Source organism: Peromyscus maniculatus, chromosome 9 (assembly GCF_049852395.1).
Source record: "Peromyscus maniculatus bairdii isolate BWxNUB_F1_BW_parent chromosome 9, HU_Pman_BW_mat_3.1, whole genome shotgun sequence".
NCBI classification, from domain to species: Eukaryota; Metazoa; Chordata; class Mammalia; order Rodentia; family Cricetidae; genus Peromyscus; species Peromyscus maniculatus.
Window position 1 is genome coordinate 100770954 of NC_134860.1, and position 21826 is coordinate 100792779.

A 21826-nucleotide genomic window follows, 5' to 3' on the forward strand; every position below is an offset into this window, starting at 1 on the left:
AGCGTTCAAAGGAATGAACAACAAAGAGACAGACTAGGAAGTGACAGCTGCTGAATGGGATCGATCTGTCAGCCAGTCAATGCTGCCTGTCTCCTAGGCAGGCTTGCTACAGCCAGTGGGAACCAGTCTTATCAGGAAGAGGCTGGGGATGAGAACTGCAAAGAATACCATACTAACCAGACCTTCCCTTGTAAGACAAACTCCTTTAGAGACAGGTGGATCTCTCTGAGCCTGGCCTACAGAGTGAGATCCAGGACAGGCACCAAAATTACATGGATAAACCCTGTCTCAACCCGCCCCCCCCACAACTTTCTTAAAGTCATTTCAGCATTTGATATCTTCCAGGCTGTATCATTCAGAATAAAGAAGAAGGAAATTTTCTCAGAGTCTAAAAAATACTGTTAAACAACTAAAGAATTTAACCTGTGACCGAGGGATATTGATTCTGTTCACAAAAGAAAAGGTAATGAAAAAACAAAAACACAGCACTTTATGAGGATTAAATAAGTACTTAAAAAAATTCAACTCTATGGGTGAAACAACCAATTATTTGATTCATCTCTACAATATTATTTCCTTTTTGGACATCAAATCCTTAACTAGAGACAACAGCAATAACAATAAATCAATGGAAAAAAATCAGGAATTTCTCCAGTGCCCATCTGAAGCTAATGCTATCTGTTCCATGTAAAAGTACCCCTCAAACATCATGGCTCTGTGGGGTCACTAGTTCTTCATTTTCAATCCTAGGTACCACATTCTCTTTAATATAAAATTTACCCCTACAACAACACTTTTTTTTTCTTACTAATGTCATTAGTACTTTCATTTTCTTTGCTTTGAATCTCAAGTATCAAGTTCAAGTTCCCTGATTACGCTATTTGTCACAAAAACTGAACTCTAAAGTTATTATTGGGTACTAAGGATAAGCAAACAGCAAACCTTTCATATTTTAATAAGTAAAGCATTCTAAAAACTTGTGGTTTTACTATGAAGGTATGGCTTCTGGGTCATTGCTGAGACTATAAACTCAAAGAATCAAGACATCTGTTGCCCTCTTGTGGCAAGTATACAAAACTGCAGGTTCTCAAAACTTAAAAATGTCATCAACTATTATTTCACTATCAGAAAGAAGTAATCCATTAGAGAACTATGATAACATGATAGCTCTTCACAGGTCCTGATAGAAAATCCTGTAAGTGTGATAGCTCAACAATGTCATAAGCATGTGAAATAAAAATCAAGTTGAGCACTTACTTTAGAAAAGGATACATGTATTATTAAATTAATTTTTTTTCAATTTTTAAATTTCCTATTATGTGCTATAATCAAGCTGTGACATTATCAATGATTTTTTAGGTTCCTGTTAGGCAATACTAAATATTAGTATTGAATCAGTTTATCCTACTGGAATCACATTCCTAAAGCACTTATTACTTTTCCATCATTTTGAAGTCCGACTGTAGGATAGTAAAGAAACTGTGGTCAAGTTGTAATGTATGAGAGAAGAATAAAAGTTAAAAAAAGAAAAATATTAGGAAGGACAATATGATGGAAATTATTATACTGAATGAGCAGTTCAGGAGGGTCAGTTATCTAATTATACTACATACATTAGTATTAGCAAAGCCAAGAGAGGAAGAAATAATAGTGATAGGGTTTTCAAGGAATATTCCATCAGATGCTACAGGTAGCAAGAGATAAATTGTTGGCCCTATAATGCTTTTGCTTTCCATGTTGTCTAGCTCTCAATTCTGAGGTTTTTGGTGGCATAATATTTCTCTCTTATTAAAATTAATAGACATAATTCTGGAAGAGGAATTTAAACAAACTTTAAAATGTTTTAAAAATGATTTTACAATAACACTTAAATTTTGGTGTTGGCCTGGCAGCTTATTATATTCATGTGTGCACAGTTACTTTTAAGATGCAGGGAAGGAATATTCTAGTTCTACAAAGCCTTCACAGTAATAACAAATGTGTCAATAACTGTCGCTGAGTTTCTTCACTCAATCTAACTCCTAGTGACTGCACGTTTCTATTTTGTGGAGAGAACTGTGGACAGTGTTGACGTCACAGGCTCCTACAACAAGCAGCAAACGGCAAGGTCTAATTCCCCCAACCACTCCCTTACAGTTATTCATTTTCAAAACATTAAGAATAAACACACTGACTCTTGTAGAGAGAATAACTGAACATCATGCAGATTCAAGAGTACATATAACTAGGCTGGGGATGCAGCTCAGTGGTAAAGCTTTTGTCCAGCATGCCCAGCATGGGCTTGGTCCTCATCATGGAAAACAAAGGAAAATAAAAGATACAATAAAGTGTAATGATTATTCTCACTTTTATCAATGTTTCAAATGATTTAACAAATATTGGTAGTCATCATTATTATATAATCCTAGTATGTCAGCCGTATGGAATGACAGTATATCAAAATATCCAGCTGTTTTCTTTGTGGCAAATATATCAGGAGAAATACGGAATTATGTGAATAGAAGAGGAGACTAAGACATGGGATAAGAATTAAAATTTATTTACATAAGCATTAGTATACTAAAAGAATTTTAGAAGAACAAAAGGACAGATTCCAATGTAAGCATAAACTAGAAATAAAATTTCTACTAAAGTATGACATTGTTCCACATGATTGGAGTGTGTCAAGATGGAAGAAAATACAAAAAGTTGATAACCCTCCCAATATAATATTTCTATAAATAACTTTTCATAGCATATTACTGATCATACATTAAATGCCAATATAGCATAAAGGAAAAGGAATTATTGTTTATAATAGATGGAAAACTTATGAGTAGTGTTTGATGGCATGTATCCTAGATCTCAGAATAACTTCAAAATGTTCTAAGAAGAACCATGTTGTTCTTTAAGCAACATTCTGAAATATAAGAGATCTGGAGGCATTCTCAGAATAAAAATTTCTCTTTCAACAAACTGCTTGTTATAAGGGGAAAATAGAAATCAGACACCAGAGAAGTCATACATTATGATCATAGGTGATTAGCATTAACCATGCCCATGCCCTGCCTCCAGGAGTAATATCCTGAGGAGTCAGTGACCAGCACATTCAAAACAGTTAAATGGGAAACACAAGCAAAAGTCTCTTAGAATAAGACACTTTTAAAGTATAGCACACAGAGAATGGGAGAAAAAGGCAGGAATCATCTTGCTGCAGCCAAGTAGGAATGAATATTAAATACTGATAAAGTAGAAGAACTATTACATTCTTATGCAGATGAGGTAGGAAAAGAGAAAGGAGGGGGAGTCTGAGCAAATTTTGGCATATGTTATTATAAGACAGCAGGAAACACACTGATTGTAAATTATTATTTATTAGAGAAGTGTGATTCCTTAGCCAATAAATTCTCCATGAATGTCTAAAACACTTTTGGAAGTTATGGGGCAAAAACAACACTTAAAAATGAAAAGAATAAAAACATGGAATAAGCTTTTAAGGTAATTATTGCTGGGCATAGTGGCACACACCTTTCACCCCAGCACTCAGGAGGCAGAGGCAGGCAGATCTCTGAGTTAAAGGCCAGCCTGGTCTACAAAGTGAGTCCCAGGCTAACCAGGACTACACAGTGAGACCCTGCCTCAAAAAATAAAAAAAGCAATTATTATTCTAGGAATGGAATATTCTATTCACAGTTGTCCTTTTTCAGTTTATCCTACTGCAATCACAGATTATTTTCCCATCATTTTGAAGTCTGACTGTAGGACAGTAAAGAAACTGTGGTCAAGTTGTAATGTATGAGAGAAGAATAAAAGTTAAAAAAAAAAGAAAAATCCTAAACTCACGCATTTTTCTCACATTCCTACACAGGTATAAACACACAAGGGAAATCCTTTTGTTTCCCTTGTAGAACAATAATTTTAGAAGAGTAATAGCATTCTATTTAAAATACCTTTTTAAAAAACTTTTATTGATTCACGTCATGCATTTCGAACCCACTTATCTCCCCTTCTCCTCGCATCTGCCTGCTACCCTTGCAATCTCCTCCACAAATCAAAACTAAATTTAAAAGAAAAACAAAAACCAAACCAAACCAGAAGAAGAATCTTGTCCTGGAAGCTGTCCTGTGGCCCACTGAGTTACACGGTTTACCCTTTAGTCCGTGTGTGTGTGTGTGTGTGTGTGTGTGTGTGTGTGTGTTCCTCCCCCCCACCCCCCTAACGCGGCCGCAGAAAGTTACATTTAGCCCCTTCACCGGTCCCAGAGAACTACGTTTAGTCCCCTCTCTGGTCCCAGAGTTACGTTTAGTCTCCTCTCTGGTCCAAGAGTTACGTTTAGTCTCCTCTCTGGTCCCAGAGTTACATTTAGCCCCCTCTCTGGTCCCAGAGTTACGTTTAGTCTCCTCTCTGGTTCCAGAGAGCTATGTTTTACTCCCTCAGATAGAAAATCAAGTTGAGTGACTGATTGGTCAGCCTTCATCAATCCCTGAGCTGCTGAAGGCTGGTCCTCACAGCAGGGTTAAAATTAACTTAGCAAATTATTTTAAATTCTAAAGGGAGTGGAAAAACTGTGCTTCAGGCAAAACAGTAACAGTAACAACAAAAATCCACAAAAATACTGAAAATAATGCTAAGGCAAATACTAAAGTTAAAGTGTGGGCGGTTTATTTGTGTATTGATTTTGTGTAGTTAACCGAAGACCTGAGTTACAATAGTTAGGAAATCTGTTTTTCCTTTTATACTAATGCAATACTTAAAAAGTAAAATCATAAGAAGGAATCAATCTGACCAAAGCGAATACTCTAATGTTGGAACTATCTGTAAACAGAACTTCAAAACAATGTCCATTAAAGAATAGACTGTGTACTACTTATGAAGACAAAGCTGAAGAGAAAGCATGGCATTGGTCATCAGTAGACACTGATGCTTAAGGCTGGCATCACCACTGTATTGTGCAATCTACTAGGGAAAATCCTTTATAAACTCTCTACTTGTTTTACTTGTGAAATGGAGAAGGTATGATTTGAGATAAGAATGTATTAACATGCTGAAATATGATGTTTACTACATAGTGCTGCTGTCAGTACAGGCAACATTAGTGAACATGAGCAGTGACACATAACGTTTTACTTTATTAACATAAAACCATAAGACAATCCTCATTTGGTAGTGAGAATAAAGAAGTGTATAACAAGATAAAATACTGGTGGGATGAATGCCAATAAAGTCCTTGTCTTATGAATACCCATTACTCTGACTTTCCTAACGTAAGAAAAAGTAGGAATAAATTGTTTTCAAAATATTTTTTAAGATTTATTTATGTATATGAGTGTTCTATTTGCTTGCATATCTGCATGATGGAGGAGGGTATCAGAGAGAAGAGGGCATCAGAACCCATTACAGATGGTTGTGAGCCACCATGTGGACGCTGGGAATTGAACTCAGGACCTCTGGAAGGGCAGCCAGTGCCCTTAACCACTGAGTCATCTCTCCAGCCCTGTTTTCAAAATATTAAGACTATATTTCAGAACCATATTTCCTTAATGTTATGGTAAAGAGACTTATGTTTTCTGTAATTTGGAAGTCAAGAGTTCAGGGATACTCTGTTGAGACTCTGAGGATTTGAAAATGATCTAAGAACCTCCCACTGCTGGGGTAAAGCAAAGTCATGATTCAGAATAGGTCCTAAGATCTACCTAGGCCATGGATACACTGTAAGGTGGAGGGAAAGGAACTGGTGGTAACTGGTGGTACTACTAACATACACAATGAAGTGAACATATACTGACATAAAAACATTTGGAACTATGATACAGCATAAATCAAATTTATTGCGATCTTTCTATGTCATTAGGGAGACTCGGGGTCCTAACATATAAAAGGCAAGTGCTCTATCATCAAGATAAACCCAACCCTTGTCCAACAAATGGCATCATTATTAGGCAAATTCATCTCATTAAAATCAAATTTGAATGAATTTGAATTTGTTTAATAAGAATTTTTGGTCTGATTCTTGTTTGTCTCCCTCTTCCCTTTTAGAATATCCTGCTATTGGAGCACATCTAACTCTCAAACATCTGTTGCTTCATAAAATTAACAAGCCAAGACTAGGCCTTCCCTTTTTCTTCATTCTTCTGAAATACTGCTTCTCATAGATGGAAAAAGGGAATCTACACTAGTCTGTTTCCTTGAGAGTCTTAAGAGATACATGGGAGTAGACATGTCAATAAGGTAGAGAGTGACAGCAATTACATGTACAAACTACCTGTATTAAACATGTCTGTTACACATAATATAAACTTCATGGTTTATATTCTTCCATATTCTTTAACTCATGTTAATAATACTGTAACAATATAACTTGTTACCTAGAATCTCCAGTATTCTCTGAAGTAACTCTAACACCAGTTACCAAAGTCTCGTTGTAAAATAGTAGTTTAGGCTTAAATGTGAATGGACTGTAAGCCAAGAGGTCATGCTTTTAAAACCATATAATGGATCCATAAATTGAGGCACAGGAAATATTCAGAGTTGAACTCCAGGCAAACAAGCGAAACAAGAAAACCAAAGGGCTAGGATGTGAGGCTTCCATAAACTATCTTAGTCAGTGTGTTTATTTGGACAACCAGAGAACTGGAATGCCAAAAGAACCTACTGTTGTCACAGAGCAGTTTATTTATGTGAGAAGGCTCAGGAAGCTTCTCAGAGAAATGAAAAGTCAGTTCAGGGTAATTTATATGAACTGATCTTCTAAACCAATGTAGGCTATTATTACAGGTAAAGGGCTAGCGTAATCCTCGAGAGCGAGACTGGAATCAACTGATCAATCTCATGGATGAGGAACAAAATACAAAAGAGGTGAACAAATGACAAAGAAAACTTGGAAATCCAACTTGCTACACAGTTCATGGACATCAAGTTCATGGAGAAAAAACAGACATGCACCTCCTTTTTCTACCCAACTGCCACAGTGAAACAGGTTTATTCTTTCTGGGCATGTACCAAATAACAAAAATTCAATGAAAGTCATCACTACAACTAATGCTTACCAAAGCCATGCACAGTAAAAAAATAAAACATGAAATAAAAAATGTCTTAACATGTTTTAGAGTATGAATTTGCTAGAATTAGAATAGAAAGAACAATGGTCAGATTTAATAACTCTGTAACTTAAGAATATTTAATTGAAAATAAATGTCTTAGCTGCAGAACATCTTAGCTCTGGATAGTTTAAATATTTCAAAAATATGGGAGGGATAACATCTAATTAAATAAAACCAGTCAGGAGAGCTCATAACTAACAGACTGATCAATAAATCAGAAAAAAGCTTCAGAAAAGCTTGACAAGGCCGGTGGGGCCGACAACTTACTCTGAAGCTGAGGCTGCTGGAAGGAGAGGGGCTGTCCGAACACAAATGGGCTGTGGACTAGGGAAGAGGGAGCTTTTGCAGCTTGATCAAAGATGGAAGGAGCTGGGAGATTGGGCCGTGACTGAATGGAATTCAATATGGCACTCAGTTGATCACCTGCAGTGGGCAAAACAGTCAACACTACAACTTGTTACTTATTAACATCCCAAATGGCAAAGTCAATGGTGCTTTATGACAGTCAGGCAAATTGCACAGTAAAGAAAGCTATGCCAGTTTAGAGAAGGGGAAGGTGGTGATCACTGTCCTCAAATCAGGGATCTGATTCTACATACTGGCTAGTTTTGAGGTTATCAATGAACATATTCCATCAGTCTTACATAGTAGTCCACAGAAACAAATCCACTTAAAATTCATATATAACTTTTCCCATTATTTATGACAGAATAAAGGATCTGTGAGGGATATATGTAAGTTCATTCAACATTGTGTTGGCGAGGAGCAAAGAAATGAAGATCCTAGGTATGGTAAAAAAGTATTTATTCCATGGTGCTCAATAATAATTAATGCCACCCTGCCTAATCTGAAGACTATTTCATGCAGAAAATAAGTACTGCATAACTTCATTTACTTAAAACGTATACTCAAATGGGACAAAGTACACTTTCCACTCAGCAATACAAGTGAATCATAGTTATAAATCAATACTTTAATTTAAAATGATTACTGCTAAGGAAGCTGTATTTTTGTAAGAGCAGAAATTACTTTGCTTAAAGAGATAAATTTGTAACTCCTATAATACAAAATATGAATGAATTACCTAATTTGCTTGATATTTTCCTTATAATTAAATTTGTAGGATATTAACAAAATAGCTTAAGGACAGAAATAATGCAATTAGATGAAAAACTGTATTTGTGAAAATCTATGCATTTTAAGTACTTTACATGATGCTGAAGGGGGAAGCCTCACATTCAGACAGGTAAATGCAGAAACTGACAGTGCGTTTCCAGCTGTACTTACTAAATATAAGTGAAAAATCTTAACTGAGCTGCCAGATAACACAGATTCATATGGAATTACGTATTTAAGTTACATAAGTACTGATTTCTTGTAAATAAAGACGTTAGATTCCAGAAAATATTTTATAAGTTTATAAAGAATTATTTAAATTGTTGTTATAAATAAAAATAGTTTTGTAAATAATTTCTTGTTCTTGGGAAGTATAGAAGTCCAGAGAAAATGGGAACATTTGTTAAGCTATACAGTAGTTAGATGTATTTCATCAAATTTAACTTTCTTAGTGCTTTTTCTCAATATAAATATAACAAGTTCTAAATGCATGCAGTTTTAAACAATATTTACAAAAGCACTTTAAAAGTACTTTTGATTTCCATTGAATAAATGCTTACAGCAATGTCTATATTTCTTGAAAATGAATTTTATTTTTCTGATACTTTAGTGAATTCCATTTTAAAGACTTAGAGTGACAGCAGTCAGTAGAGTGACAGAGATACTTTCAGGGTAAAAGCATACATTTAATAAAACACGGCTTTAGGACACTTTATTCCACAGGATCAGTGGCAGTAAGTAAACACTTAAGTTTGCATTGAAGAGTTGATGATAATCGAGAAAAGAAACAAGAACAAACTACTCTTCTCTGTAATAAGAAAAACAAGCTTAAGTTAACAGAAATCAGAGTGACTGGAAGTATGCAAGCAGGTAAAATCTTTCTGTGAGAGTAACTAAATGAAGAGAGTAAAGGAAAGCATGTGGACATTAATGAGGTTAATAATAAAAGTGGTTTTATTTTAAACTAATTATTTCTCATATATCAAAACAACTTTGCATTTTTCGTTATTAATTTTTCAATAACTGCAAGTCAGGTAAATTCACATTGTATGTGTTCCTAGAAACAAACCCCTATGAATAAATACAATTTTTTTAAGTGTTTTTTTTTTTTTTTTTTTGAGAGGGTCTTAATATGTATGTAACCTAGCCGGACCTCAAATCAATGATCTAGCCTAGGCTAGCCTCCTGCCCCGTCTATGCTGAAGGTACTGACTAAGGCACTACAACTGACTTAATAATCTTTAAAAGGCAGACTACCTCCATGCCGACGACATCCACCCTCCTACACATCACCAGTGGATTGCTACCTTCTCACAATATTGTGTATTTTCGAGGATTAGGTGCAGTAGAAAGAACATATCTGAATTTACCCAAAAAGGCAATTTTGGATAAATTTCAGAAGCAAATTATCCCAGAAGAATTGTTTAGATTCTCTATGATATTGATCTGTTCATTAACGCATATAAAACAGCTGTACACATTTTATATTCAAATGCTTTAGCCTTTCCTCTTTTACTGCTTTCTAGCTCATTATGCATAACCATGTTCAAATACATTATCTCATATAACTGCAATTCAACTAACATAACCAGGTTAGAGATTTAAAACCACAGAAAACTCATAAAGCCCACATATAGTGTTACTAAGAGAAAATTTTAATAGACTGATTAAGAAAATTCTTTGTTGCTCATTTACATTACTCTCCTAGGAACAGGTCATATCATTAGGGATTCAGACTTTCAGATACAAGTTCAGAACGAGTGCCTTTAAAGCAAACACAATATGAAAAAAAGTCCAGTAAACATAAGCTGAAACTGACAAAAAACAATATTGTGAAAAGGAACACCTTTTAAACATTTTGAGTGTTAGTTTTGTAGCATACATTTTAATTTAATGAGGATATGTGAGAAGAAAAAACTGAATAAAAAGTAACAAAAACTTACTGAAGTCCTAAAGAAAAGACTCATCCTCAGATGCCTACCTTTATTATTCCCGAGGCCATAATCAAATCCTTGGGCACTGCAAGTGGCCCCTTTATTAAAGGCTTGTACTGAGAAAGGGCTTGGAGGAGGCGTTTGAGAATTCTGATCCAGAAGAACTTGTTCTACAATAGAAGTCACAGCTATCACGTTAATTTTGTTTGCGGTATTCCCTAGTCACATGTCAGAGAAAATTCTAATAAAGAGTACTATGGTTTAATTTAGTCTGATCCTACAGGTAGAGCTCAGCTAAGTCTAGTTCTCAATCAGATTAGCTTAACAGTTCAGAGTATATTTTATTTTTGTTAAATAAAGGGGGAAATTTATTATTTAAGAATAAATAATAAAAAATAATTATTTAAAAACTGGATCTATGCTCTTAAGTGGACTCTTATTATGGCATGGTATATTATTGAGTATATTTCTGGGTAAGTAAATCTTATCGCAAACAATTTACACAATAGCATTTTAAAAATAAATTGGACACTAAACTAGGAATAAAGATATCTACATCTTAGCCGGGCGGTGGTGGCGCACGCCTTTAATCCCAGCACTTGGAAGGCAGAGGCAGGTGGATCTCTGTGAGTTCGAGGCCAGCCTGGGCTACCAAGTGAGTTCCAGGAAAGGAAAGGCACAAGGCTACACAGAGAAACCCTGTCTCGAAAAACCAAAAAAAAAAAAAAAAAAAAAAAAAAAAAGATTTCTACATCTCTCATCTATCCATCTATCCATCCATCCATGTATGTCTTCAACAAGTCTACTTACTTTGATAAGCTAACTGTGGTGTTTACTGTGGTGTTTACAAATTAGCTTGCATTTATGGAATTTTGTAATGACACACTAGGAATGTAAGTATAGCAGCCTTTGTCTACAAGAGACACAGCATTTCGGTGAGACATTAAAAGATAAAGTTCTGTCACCATCAGAATAAACAGGGGGACAAAAAGGGCAATCTTAGTGAGATCAATGTTGAGAATTAAAGCTGAAAGATAATTTTAACAACAACAAAGATGCTATGCATGTATTCAACATTCCTTTCTTGAGAGAAAGTTCAGCTAAATGAAGTTTCCCCACACAATACTGCAATTGGTATGAAAACTGACTTCCAGCTCATGGTAGGAGTAAAAATTCAGGCCCAGACTTGCACTGAAGAATGAGGCATACAAATGTATGTTAGTGGAACAAAAGAAAGTTTTTCCTGTTATTAACAAAGATAACTATGTTCTCAGCATTCTTGTTATTTTCTCCTTCATGAACAATCATTTAGTACTTATATATTTTACAAGTCAATTTTGCAAGCTGTTTAAACCTTTAGATTTTCTTTTACTTAAAAAATAAACATTCAAAAACCTCAAGGAAAAGGTAATGCAATAAACATAAAACATATGTATGTTAAAATTTAATCAAAATAAATCACAAATTTAAGCCAACTTGCCATCTTCATGCCGTAGGTATTGGTTTCCGCCTCTGTCTCTAGCTAAGGACCATGCCTCTCCTTCATCACTCTCACAGAATTCTACCATGCTGTTCTTATCCAGCTGCACCCATGTACCTTCAGAATTGGTTACCTGGTACATAACAGAAAGCATGATTGATTGGGTTGATTCTTTCAGGGCATCCAGGCTGAAAACCAATAAAAAGCTTAAGTGATTCTGAACAACATAATGATTCCAACACATTTCTACTATGAAATTAGTTTCTGAAATTAAGACCACAGCCTGAGGTAAGACAGAATTAAAAACTTCTGTAAAATATTATTTATTTAAGCATTTAATTAAAATATTGTCTTCAAAGCGCAAAGATCATCTCTGAATGATTTCAAGTATGCCCAAAACACAAAGCTCATCTTTTAGACCTAAAATCTCCTGACAAAGCATACTCATTATTACTAGATTATTGGTGCCTACAGTGTAATTTGAAAATGACCCTGACCCTAAGAAATAGCATGACACACTACATCTTCAAGCTTATCTGTGGAGGCAAATGCCACAGTGGTCTAAAGAATAATTTTATTTGCTCAGGACTTCAGTGAGACCTGTTAATGGGAACAAAGAAATGAAAATTTTTGGAAGGTCACATCTCCATTCCAATTCATAGAAAATCTTTTAAGTGCTGACAACCCATAACAATACATTTATAATAATGAAAAGACATTCAAATACGGAGCAGTTATATGTACAATACAACTTATTTGTTAATATAAGCAATACAAATACTGTTTTTATGAGATAATTATGAGAATTTTTTTTTTTTAAAAGCACAGAAAATCATGTTAGTATTTCCAACACAAGTAAAAGTCAGCAACATGAGCATTTAAGAACCTGAGATGGAAATGACAATCTGGAAGAAAGTGATACTTGATTATATTACATTAAACTGAGTATCATAAAAGTCATGAAGCCACAAGAATCCATACCTCTCCCACTGCTTTGACTTTGTTTCCCAGAACTAACATTCCAATTGGGATACCTCTAAGGTTGGGGCAGCTTCTGATGTTGTGACCTGAAGGGCCTGTCTTCACTACCTTGTACACGCCTGGCCCGCCTCTTAAGAACGGATTATCTTGTTCTTGCATTGTTGCTTCCTGTGGGCAGCAGGAGTTTACGTCTTTGAAAAAGTCATCAGGATTAGTTTTAGGTTCCTGAAAATTTTAATAGGAAAAGAAAAATGAACAAAATATAGTCTATTACTACTTTCATAATCCTATGAAGAGATTTGAAGAAAAGTCTACAATATTTCCAACTAAGAATATATAATTATATAATTAAAATATTAGCTAATACCACTACTAAGAAACCTTTTAATTTTTAACATTGATATTTAAAATAAATTTTATGAGAAAAAACCTAGCAGGAACAGGAAATTAAATGAATTTGTCTTTTGTACCCCCAAATTTGAAAAATATAATACTATAGTACATGAAATGATGCTTATAACATTTTAGCAAACCACAGTACAAATGAAATATATTTCTGAATTTGCTAGACCACCACTAAAATGCACTAAAGGTGTATTTTTAAAGAAAATAAACTCTATTTATATATATTAATATATGTGTTTGTTTATATATACTAAAAAGCATTATTTCTAAATGCAAAGACCCTGCTCTATATTTCCTGTTGAATGTCAATGCTATGATGAATTACTTCCAATGGAATACAACAGGGAGATAGACCAATGTATATGTATTTGCTTTGTTTCACATTAGGGGTTCTTCCATTGTCCTCATTGCTTTCTTTGTAGTATTGATGATTAAAATCAGGCCCTTGCACAAGTTAGGCAAGTAGTAGGCTACAACTCTAGCTGACAACTTCTGACCACTTATGACGACTTCTTTAAAAAAAAAAAACCCAAAACCAAAAAACAAAACTACCTGTAAATATAGTAGTAGGAAATCTATGATTTGGATTGAGTAAAAAATAACCATACTACAATACATATAAAATTAAGATAAAATAAGAATAAAGTTATATAAATAATGACAACACTAGCACTACACACAATAAACTTTTATAGCACATTTCTATTCCTACAAGTATCTTTGTATTAGCAGATGCATATGTATTCAAATAGATAACAGGGTATTAAAATAAGTACTGGGGCTAAAATATATGCAGATTCAAGAATTTTTATGTAGTTTGGTAATGCAATGAAAAATAATTACTAGCTTTTTGATTGCTGTTTTGAGATTAAGTCTTGCTATGTGGTCCTGACTGTCCAGTAGTCAACACTCCCCCTTACTTAAGAAGCCTCCTAAGTGATAGGATTACAGGTATGTACCTATAGTCTAGGCTCCTCACAAGATACTTTGTAAATCATCTGGTGGTAATGAAAAACCATAAATTTTTACTTAAATATATACTATGGAAATAATTTATTTACATTTATTGTAATTAATACTGCCTATATCATAGCCTTTACATATTGTCAACTTATTGGAAATAAGATCTTTAGTGACTTGGAAAGAACACTAGAAACGTAAGTAAATTAAACTTAAATTGGGCATTCATTATTACCATGAATATATATTGGTAAAAATTTGTATATACACTTTTATAAATATAAAGAGAACATTAAAAATAAATTAAAAAGTATAATAGGATATAAACTTTGAATAGTGCTAGTATAATCACAAGAGTTTTGAGTAAACATTTAAAAATTCCTACGTGTCAATGGTAAACTTCAGCAAATACATTATGTCATAATTAGAGGAGGCAACTTTTAGTCCTATTTACAAGTGCCTTTGAAAGCTGCATGTTGATATTAAAAAATAACAGCAAAAATGCACAAACTGGGCTGAAAAAAAATTTCAGTGTTATTTACTGATCTTGCATCATTTACTAGATTTCACAGTAACTGCATCTTCAAGGGTAACAATGGGGAGTAAGAGCAAAGCTAAAGATAATCATAACCTATTTATCAAATGTAATATGAGAGACATATTAAGATGGTTAGTACTTTATCTAACTATTAATGGAGCTATATAAAATAAGTAGAAAAAAGTTTTTTTTAAAGATAAAAGTACTTCTTTTGTATTAAACTGTTGAAAATAACTGCTGGGCATAAAAATCACAACTGTGTTTGTCATTCTAAAGCAATCTTAAAATGTACATTTTTTTTCAGTACAGAAATGTGAGACTGTATACCAGAATATAAAATTGGTAAATTTCAATCACATACACACATATTTATATTTATTTCTCATTCAATTCACAACTCCTTATCTAAAATAAATATTCAAAAGGACAATTCAAAAGTGTAGGCTGGGGGTAAAAAGAAGAGTTAGAAGGTCACAACACCACCAGCTACATAAGTTCGTTCTGAGCAAATTAATTTGGAGCAAACTGCTGGAGAAGCTCATCAGAAAACCACTGCAACCATGAAGCCATGAAGAGTTTCACTTCATTTAAAGTGGTAACACAAGTCTGAGCAAATGAGGGAAAACTCAACTGCAGGACTCTGCAGACTTTTCCCCTGGTAAATTCCAGTTTACTAATCCGAAGCAAAGCCTCAAATGTAAAACAACAATGTAAAACCTGTTGTACATGCTGAAATACCTGGACAATGTATGATTGTTCCTTACAGTTAACTCACCTGGGGGAAAAAAGCTTTGGAAGTCCAGGAAAATACGTCCAAATCCCTGACTCCTTGGCTAGCATTAAAGATATTCTGAGCGACAAAGTTTAAGAAAGAAAAATATCAACAAGGAAAGGGATCAGAGTATCATCTGCAGAAGATGCGTGCACAGTTACATTTTCTGAAATCCAGCACCAATATGAAATCATATTTTGCCAAAGTGAAACTGAAGCCACCTGAGTAAACCACACACCAAAATTCTGAAAAACAAGGTTTTGTCAAAAGCTCTCCGTAGATATAGTGTGTCATGCCATTTACTAACATCAAGAGCCAGACTTTGCTGGAAGGCTTAAGAGTTAGTGTAAGAAGGAAACCTTGAATCTTTAAATGAGAACATTATTTGTTCTAGTACATGCCAGATTTTTTTTTTTATGACAGAGTACAATCCGTTGTTTTATAAAGATGTCAACAATAGAGACTACATAGAAAATGCACCTCTTAGAAACAATGGCATGTATGAAAACTATCACTAACCCAAATCAAAACAACCCAAATCAAAATAACCCAAATCAAAACAAAGTCATTAATGTTTCCTCCCTCCTATAAATGGAAGAGAGAGAGAGAGAGAGAGAGAGAGAGAGAGAGAGAGAGAGAGAGAGAGAGAGAGAGAGAGAGAGAGAGAGAAAAGACAGACAGACAGATAGATCTTTGGAAATTTTTCCAAAATCTACTAGCAAATATTTTAAGAAAAGCATAAACACAAGCTGAATCTTTTATCAAAAGACAAGTAACTGGTTTATCTCAAAGTTTAGAAAGTCATAAACACTCAGGATCTTTGCTGAGTTCCAAATATATTCTGTAAAGAACAATTAATTCATGACAACACAGTCCTACTAAAAGTATTTTCACAAACACTCTAATGACAATTACATGATACACGTTTTACACAGACACAACATACTATCAGCCCTTTCTTAATTTTACCTAAAACTCAAACATATTCAACGTGCAGCAATCCTACAAATGTATTGTTTATGTAAAGACTGGTAACAGGTTATTCTGTTTGGACCAAAAGAGGAGGACATTCAAATGTTAACTGAAGTATGTATCACTGAAGACTTTAACATGAAAGAAAAAATTAAAATTCCTGATCACTTATGTCATTTTAGACAATGAGAAGACATTTGCTACTGTGTACCTCTTTTTTTCTTAAAGTATGTGTGGGTGGATACAGTAACATATACACACACACATAAACACGTATAAATACTAATTATATAAAATAAGTAAAAATGAGTTTCTAGTAATATGCCTACAAATAAATTTAAAACAAAACTGAAACCACAGTCATCATCCCCTTAATTTTAGAATGCATGGCCAATATGTCCTTTCTGTTGATGTAAAACAAAAACTTCACAAAGTGTTCCAAATGTTACTCTGAAGGAAATGACATCCATAGTGGTCAATCACTGCATACAAGAACTTTTGGAGTGTTTGTTCCCTGGCCGTTCTCCCTCCCAGAAAACAGTGATGCAGATAGTTTGACATAACACAATATCAGGATTTTAAAAGTATTTTCACACTCATCATACATTATTTTAGTACTAAGAGCATCAAGAAAATCAAGTGTTAAAAATGCAAATCAATTCAGCATTAAATACTGAATGTAGTGATTCTTTAAGCTTACACTCTCCTTAATTTCATTGTGCCAACTTTAGCGTTTGCAGAGTCAGTAACTTGCACAGTGATATTGAAAATGATGTAGCCACTTGCTATGGCAACAGATTGCCAATGAAATAAAATTTGCTTATTATAACTATATATAAATTCTAATTTATAAATTTTGCTTTAGTTGCTATAGTTGTAGAAAATTCTTAGACTATAAAAGTTTAATGTAAATTTAAATTATTTATCAAGTGTTAAGACATTTACCAAATAGAAATCAGAACATTAAAAATGAAAGAATGAGTTTTCTTCTGAAGATTTAGGAATACTTTAGCTAATGATATGAATGTTTACCAAAATAGTAATGTATCTAAAGTCTCAATTACTCATTATTACAAAGGATAAATTAAGTTTTCATACCTTCAAAGATTAATATGTCACAACAAAGAGGCACATATACAATAATTTAAATTACTTCATTCTTAAATTCTATTTTCAAGACATTTTTTTCAGAATTAGCATACTAATAACCTAGCTAAATTAACCAGCAGCAAAGTGCAATTCTAAGATGACAGTTTCTCAAGTAACAGAAGACTTTACATAAATTAGTAATTATTACAATGAAAATATATTATGAAACATATCAAATGTTCATGAAAAAAATTACTCTTCTAGAAAAGCACAGATCTAAGGGCTGCTAATTTTAATGCAGAATACAAGAAAATCAAAATTGTACATATATAAAATACTACAGTATTACTTTAACTGTCTCAATCTCATCCTCATTAAGAAAATTAATAATCAGAGAATGAAATGGAGCAGATTATAATAATCTAATAACAGCATATTCATTCATGCTACATTAAATAATGACTTAATAATATTAATATTGAAAAACAGTCTATCTTTACACATAAACACAAACCCATTCACAGAGTAAAACAAGAAAATCTCAAGTATGTCAAACCTGCACTGGCAGATTTTAAGCATTTCAAAAAAATGTCCATAAAACTCAAGAAATATTCACTAACTACCAATTTGGTGATGCTACAAGAGAATCACAATGAAGCAATGTTTCTCTTAATTCCACTCCAAATCTTTAGTGCTCCTAAATTTTTTTAAATATCAATGTACTTTCTTTAGGTGAGCAACAACTAGCCTGGATAAGAAGTGATCTGCACATGTGCATGCAAATGTTCAGAAACCCTCTTGCTACTGAAAGAATTCAGAATATGTTTACTAGCTTTCCTTGATATAAATTCTCTTTTCTCTTCAATATTCCTTATAATGTATATTTGCTATTTTGACAAAGTATATAAAAAATTGGGTCTCTAAGTTTTAAGTCATGAAAATCTCCAATTATAGCAATAAACTCATTTCAAAAAATTAAGCTTTTCACTCTAGGTAGCCAAATGTCTCCTATGCCATATGATAGCTCTTTACGTCATATACCATCTCTCTTCACTTATATTTTCCAAGACATATAAAATTTTATTGTAACTAATACTTTATAGCACAGTTCTTAAACTGTGTATCGTGACCTTTTTGAGGGTAGTATATCAGATATCCTGCATATCACAGATATTTACATTACAATTCACAACAGTAGCAAAATTACAGTTATGAAGTAGCAATGAAATAATTTTACAGTTGGGGGTTACCAGAACATGAGGAACTGAATTAAAGGGTCACAACATCAGGAAGATCAAGAACCACTGCCTTCTAGTTTTCAAATTACAGAAGTTAGTTTATTAACTAATTTTTATGTTTATATGTGTATATTGTCAACATGTGTATGCGTATAATCTCAGGCATCATCCTCAGGACCACTGTCTATCTCCTTTGAGGCAGGGTCTCTCACTGGCCTTGGGTTCACCAATGAGGCCAATGAGTCCTAGGTATACTCCTGTTTCTGCCTCCCCAGAGTTAGTTTTACAAACATTTACTACCTTGCCCTGACCTTTTTTTTAATGTGAGCTCTGGAGATTGAACTCAGGACCTCCCATAAGACAAGAAACTTTACCAGCTGAGCCATCCCCTCATAGAACTTCATTTTAAAAACTTTCATTGACTTATTTATTGTCAGAGGATGTTATAATAATCATCTTCATTTAATCACTAGTGTTACATATTTACACTTAAATTGGCAGTTTATTCCAAGTAATAATGATTCTTGTAATAGGTTCTATTACTTTGAATTACACTACATTAATTTCCTTCTTTTTCTTCATATCTGCCTTAGATGTTACCTCCTAAGTTAAGTCATTCCACAGCTTATCACAAAACAGCATAATTGATTATGCACCCATTTATCATTTTATAACTATACTTATCTCTTCATTATACCAAGGCACACTAAACATAAAAACATACACCTTGGAACCATGCCAAGTGGGGCTCTAGCACCTTGATCCACCAATACTTAAAATCTTGGAAAAATGAGAACAGTACATGAATCACATGAAACAAATAAGGAAAGAAGCACACATATGTGTCAGGAATTATTTTAGCAGATTACACCAGACCAAAGCACTCAAATTAGATATCAAGCAATACTGAAAAGACTACTATAAGTAACACTACAGAAGCAATAAACATGAGTAAGGATCTTTATTTAGTCCTTACCACTAAGCAGCTTAAAATTGAAATAAGACCCATGCATGCAAATGCACATGAACACACACAACACACGCACACACACACACACACACACACACGCAAATGGTTGAAGATAAAGAAACTAAATTCAATAAATAGTTGTAGTGGGAGAGAGAAGTAGGCCATTTCCACTCTTACAGATAATGTACGATTTAAAAAAAAAAGAGGGAAACTTAATTTACTTAATTTATACAGTACCTATCTGCTTTCAACCACACTGTCAATTAGTTATCAATTCCCAATTATATCCCAGTGCTATTTATTAGTGATGTCATAAGGAACACGTAGTGAAGAAGAAAATTAATATCTTGTAGTTAAACTAATAAAGTAGTGTGGTTACTACCTATTTTATGATACAGCACTCTAGCAAACAATGACTTAATCAAATACTGCAATATCAACGAACTGTAATGAGTCTCTCAATTTAAGATTTAGCATTACTAGATATTATATGTAATACAAGTCTAAAAATCACATCTTACATTAACACAACAGTATTGTAAATCAAGAGATAGACACAACACAGAAATAAATGCAAACTGTCAACATAACAAACCAACAATTATACCTATCTCTGAATGTATTGTAATTCTATTTTCTTAAATATTGGGTTCATTCTAAGTAGCAGTGTAAAGAAGAAAAAAATGTAACCATTTTAATTTCCTATCTCTTTGAAAGGAATTCAATAAGTTTAGTTTTAATTTGTTACTTACTGTTGGTGACAGATCAAAATAAGCATTAACAGCCTTACCCCTGCCAAATTCCACTTTCATTACACTGAAGCCCTTAAGAATTCAAGCACTTTTGAAGCAAAAGTGATACAGGAATGAATTACCTCAGAACTGAAAAGCCTTAATTAAAGAAAGATGTATAATGAAGACAGAGTGCAACTATGATGCTTCTAAAAACCATCTTTCACTTACGTCAACAGGGACCAGGAGGCTCTTGCCAAGATGTTGATTAAAAGAGAGGCACCAGGCTTCAGTGTAACCATTCATGTTAGGAACATACTTCTTTATGGTCTCATCATTCAGTCTCAACCACACACCATCGTCATTGTGAATCTAGGGAAGAAGAGGCCAGACAAGTAATGAGCTAGTGAGGACTAAGGATGAGCCAAGCAGGCAAAGGAGAGCAGAAGTGAAGAGGCTGCATCCAGTTTTACAAGAAGATAAATGTGTGAGAACGTCTAGCAAGGAATACTAAAACAGTAAGATCATTTTCACAGTGAGATTGCTAAAGCAACTTCTCTCAAGAGTTAAAATCACAAGGAAAGCACACTCAGGATAAATAATTGAACAGCAAAACTAGTCATTTGCCAAAAGGACGTGTCTTTTATGTAGGCTACTTGGTTGCATTGCAGGAAAATATTCCATGAACTTTCCAAAGTTAAAGCAATCCAAGAAATATGTTTTAAAACCATTCTACAGTTCAGTTAAAATATGTCTATCTTTAGAAAGTAGAACTTGTACAGGTTCTGATAACTGTGTTCAACTCAGTGTTTTCATGCTCAAAGTGTAATTTTCCCAGTTTTTACTGAAAAGGAAAAAATAAATTAAATGCATAAACCTCAATGAACATATCCTGTAAAATTTCAAAAGATTTCATCATCAAAGGCATCATCAAAACAGATGCCTTTCAAAATGGGTGGTAATTGGCATTGAACTACCAATTATGCAGGGAAGTCTTTCCAGCCACCTGCTACATCTTTCTATTTCTACTAAAATTCTCCCTGATATATCTGTATATATAATTCTGTTTATCTATATTTTACTATAGGTTACTATTGTCAGATATCATGAGTGGAATTTCAGATAAGACACTATTAATAGCAATCCTATGAAGCCTAGTGTCAGGAATGGGTTATTTCTTCTAGAGTTATTGGCAACTGAGATCTCAAAGACCCCCAAACATTACTAGGCTACTGCCAATGCTCTTAATGACCCTCTAGAACTTGACGGTAAGACTCTATTGCTGAAGTCATCACACCTGTGACTCATAGAACACAGATATCAAGCTGGTACTCACCTGCAAGCTTTATCCCTATTGGCTTACTCTCATAGTGTTGGAAGGTGCTATACACACTACCAGATGAGAAAAGGAATCATCAATCTTACCTACCTATAGCACCATCGTCTAAGCCAGGAACCTGTGACTAGACAGGTCGCAGGCCTCAGGAGAGAGCATACTACTATTTCCCTACTAGATGGACAAAGCATTAAACTGACACCTAACTGACCTACAGATAAGAGT

At 33.9% G+C, this 21826-nt stretch overlaps 1 protein-coding gene across 32 annotated transcripts in view; it reads right to left on the reverse strand.

Annotated features, from left to right (window-relative positions):
- The window catches only part of Mycbp2 (MYC binding protein 2), a 245859-nt gene that overhangs the window by 51308 nt on the left and 172725 nt on the right, over nucleotides 1-21826 (reverse strand). For 8 of the 32 annotated variants that reach the window (XM_076545493.1, XM_076545484.1, XM_076545492.1 and 5 more), the window contains 6 exons: nucleotides 20497-20637; nucleotides 15269-15343; nucleotides 12591-12815; nucleotides 11610-11742; nucleotides 10177-10299; nucleotides 7347-7526 (listed from right to left, as the gene is read on the reverse strand). In XM_076545493.1, coding sequence (XP_076401608.1) covers nucleotides 7347-7526; nucleotides 10177-10299; nucleotides 11610-11742; nucleotides 12591-12815; nucleotides 15269-15343; nucleotides 20497-20637 — 877 coding nt within the window. The remainder of the gene's footprint in view (nucleotides 1-7346; nucleotides 7527-10176; nucleotides 10300-11609; nucleotides 11743-12590; nucleotides 12816-15268; nucleotides 15344-20496; nucleotides 20638-21826) is intronic. The other 24 variants (XM_076545488.1, XM_076545496.1, XM_076545495.1 and 21 more) reach the window with 8 other exon arrangements.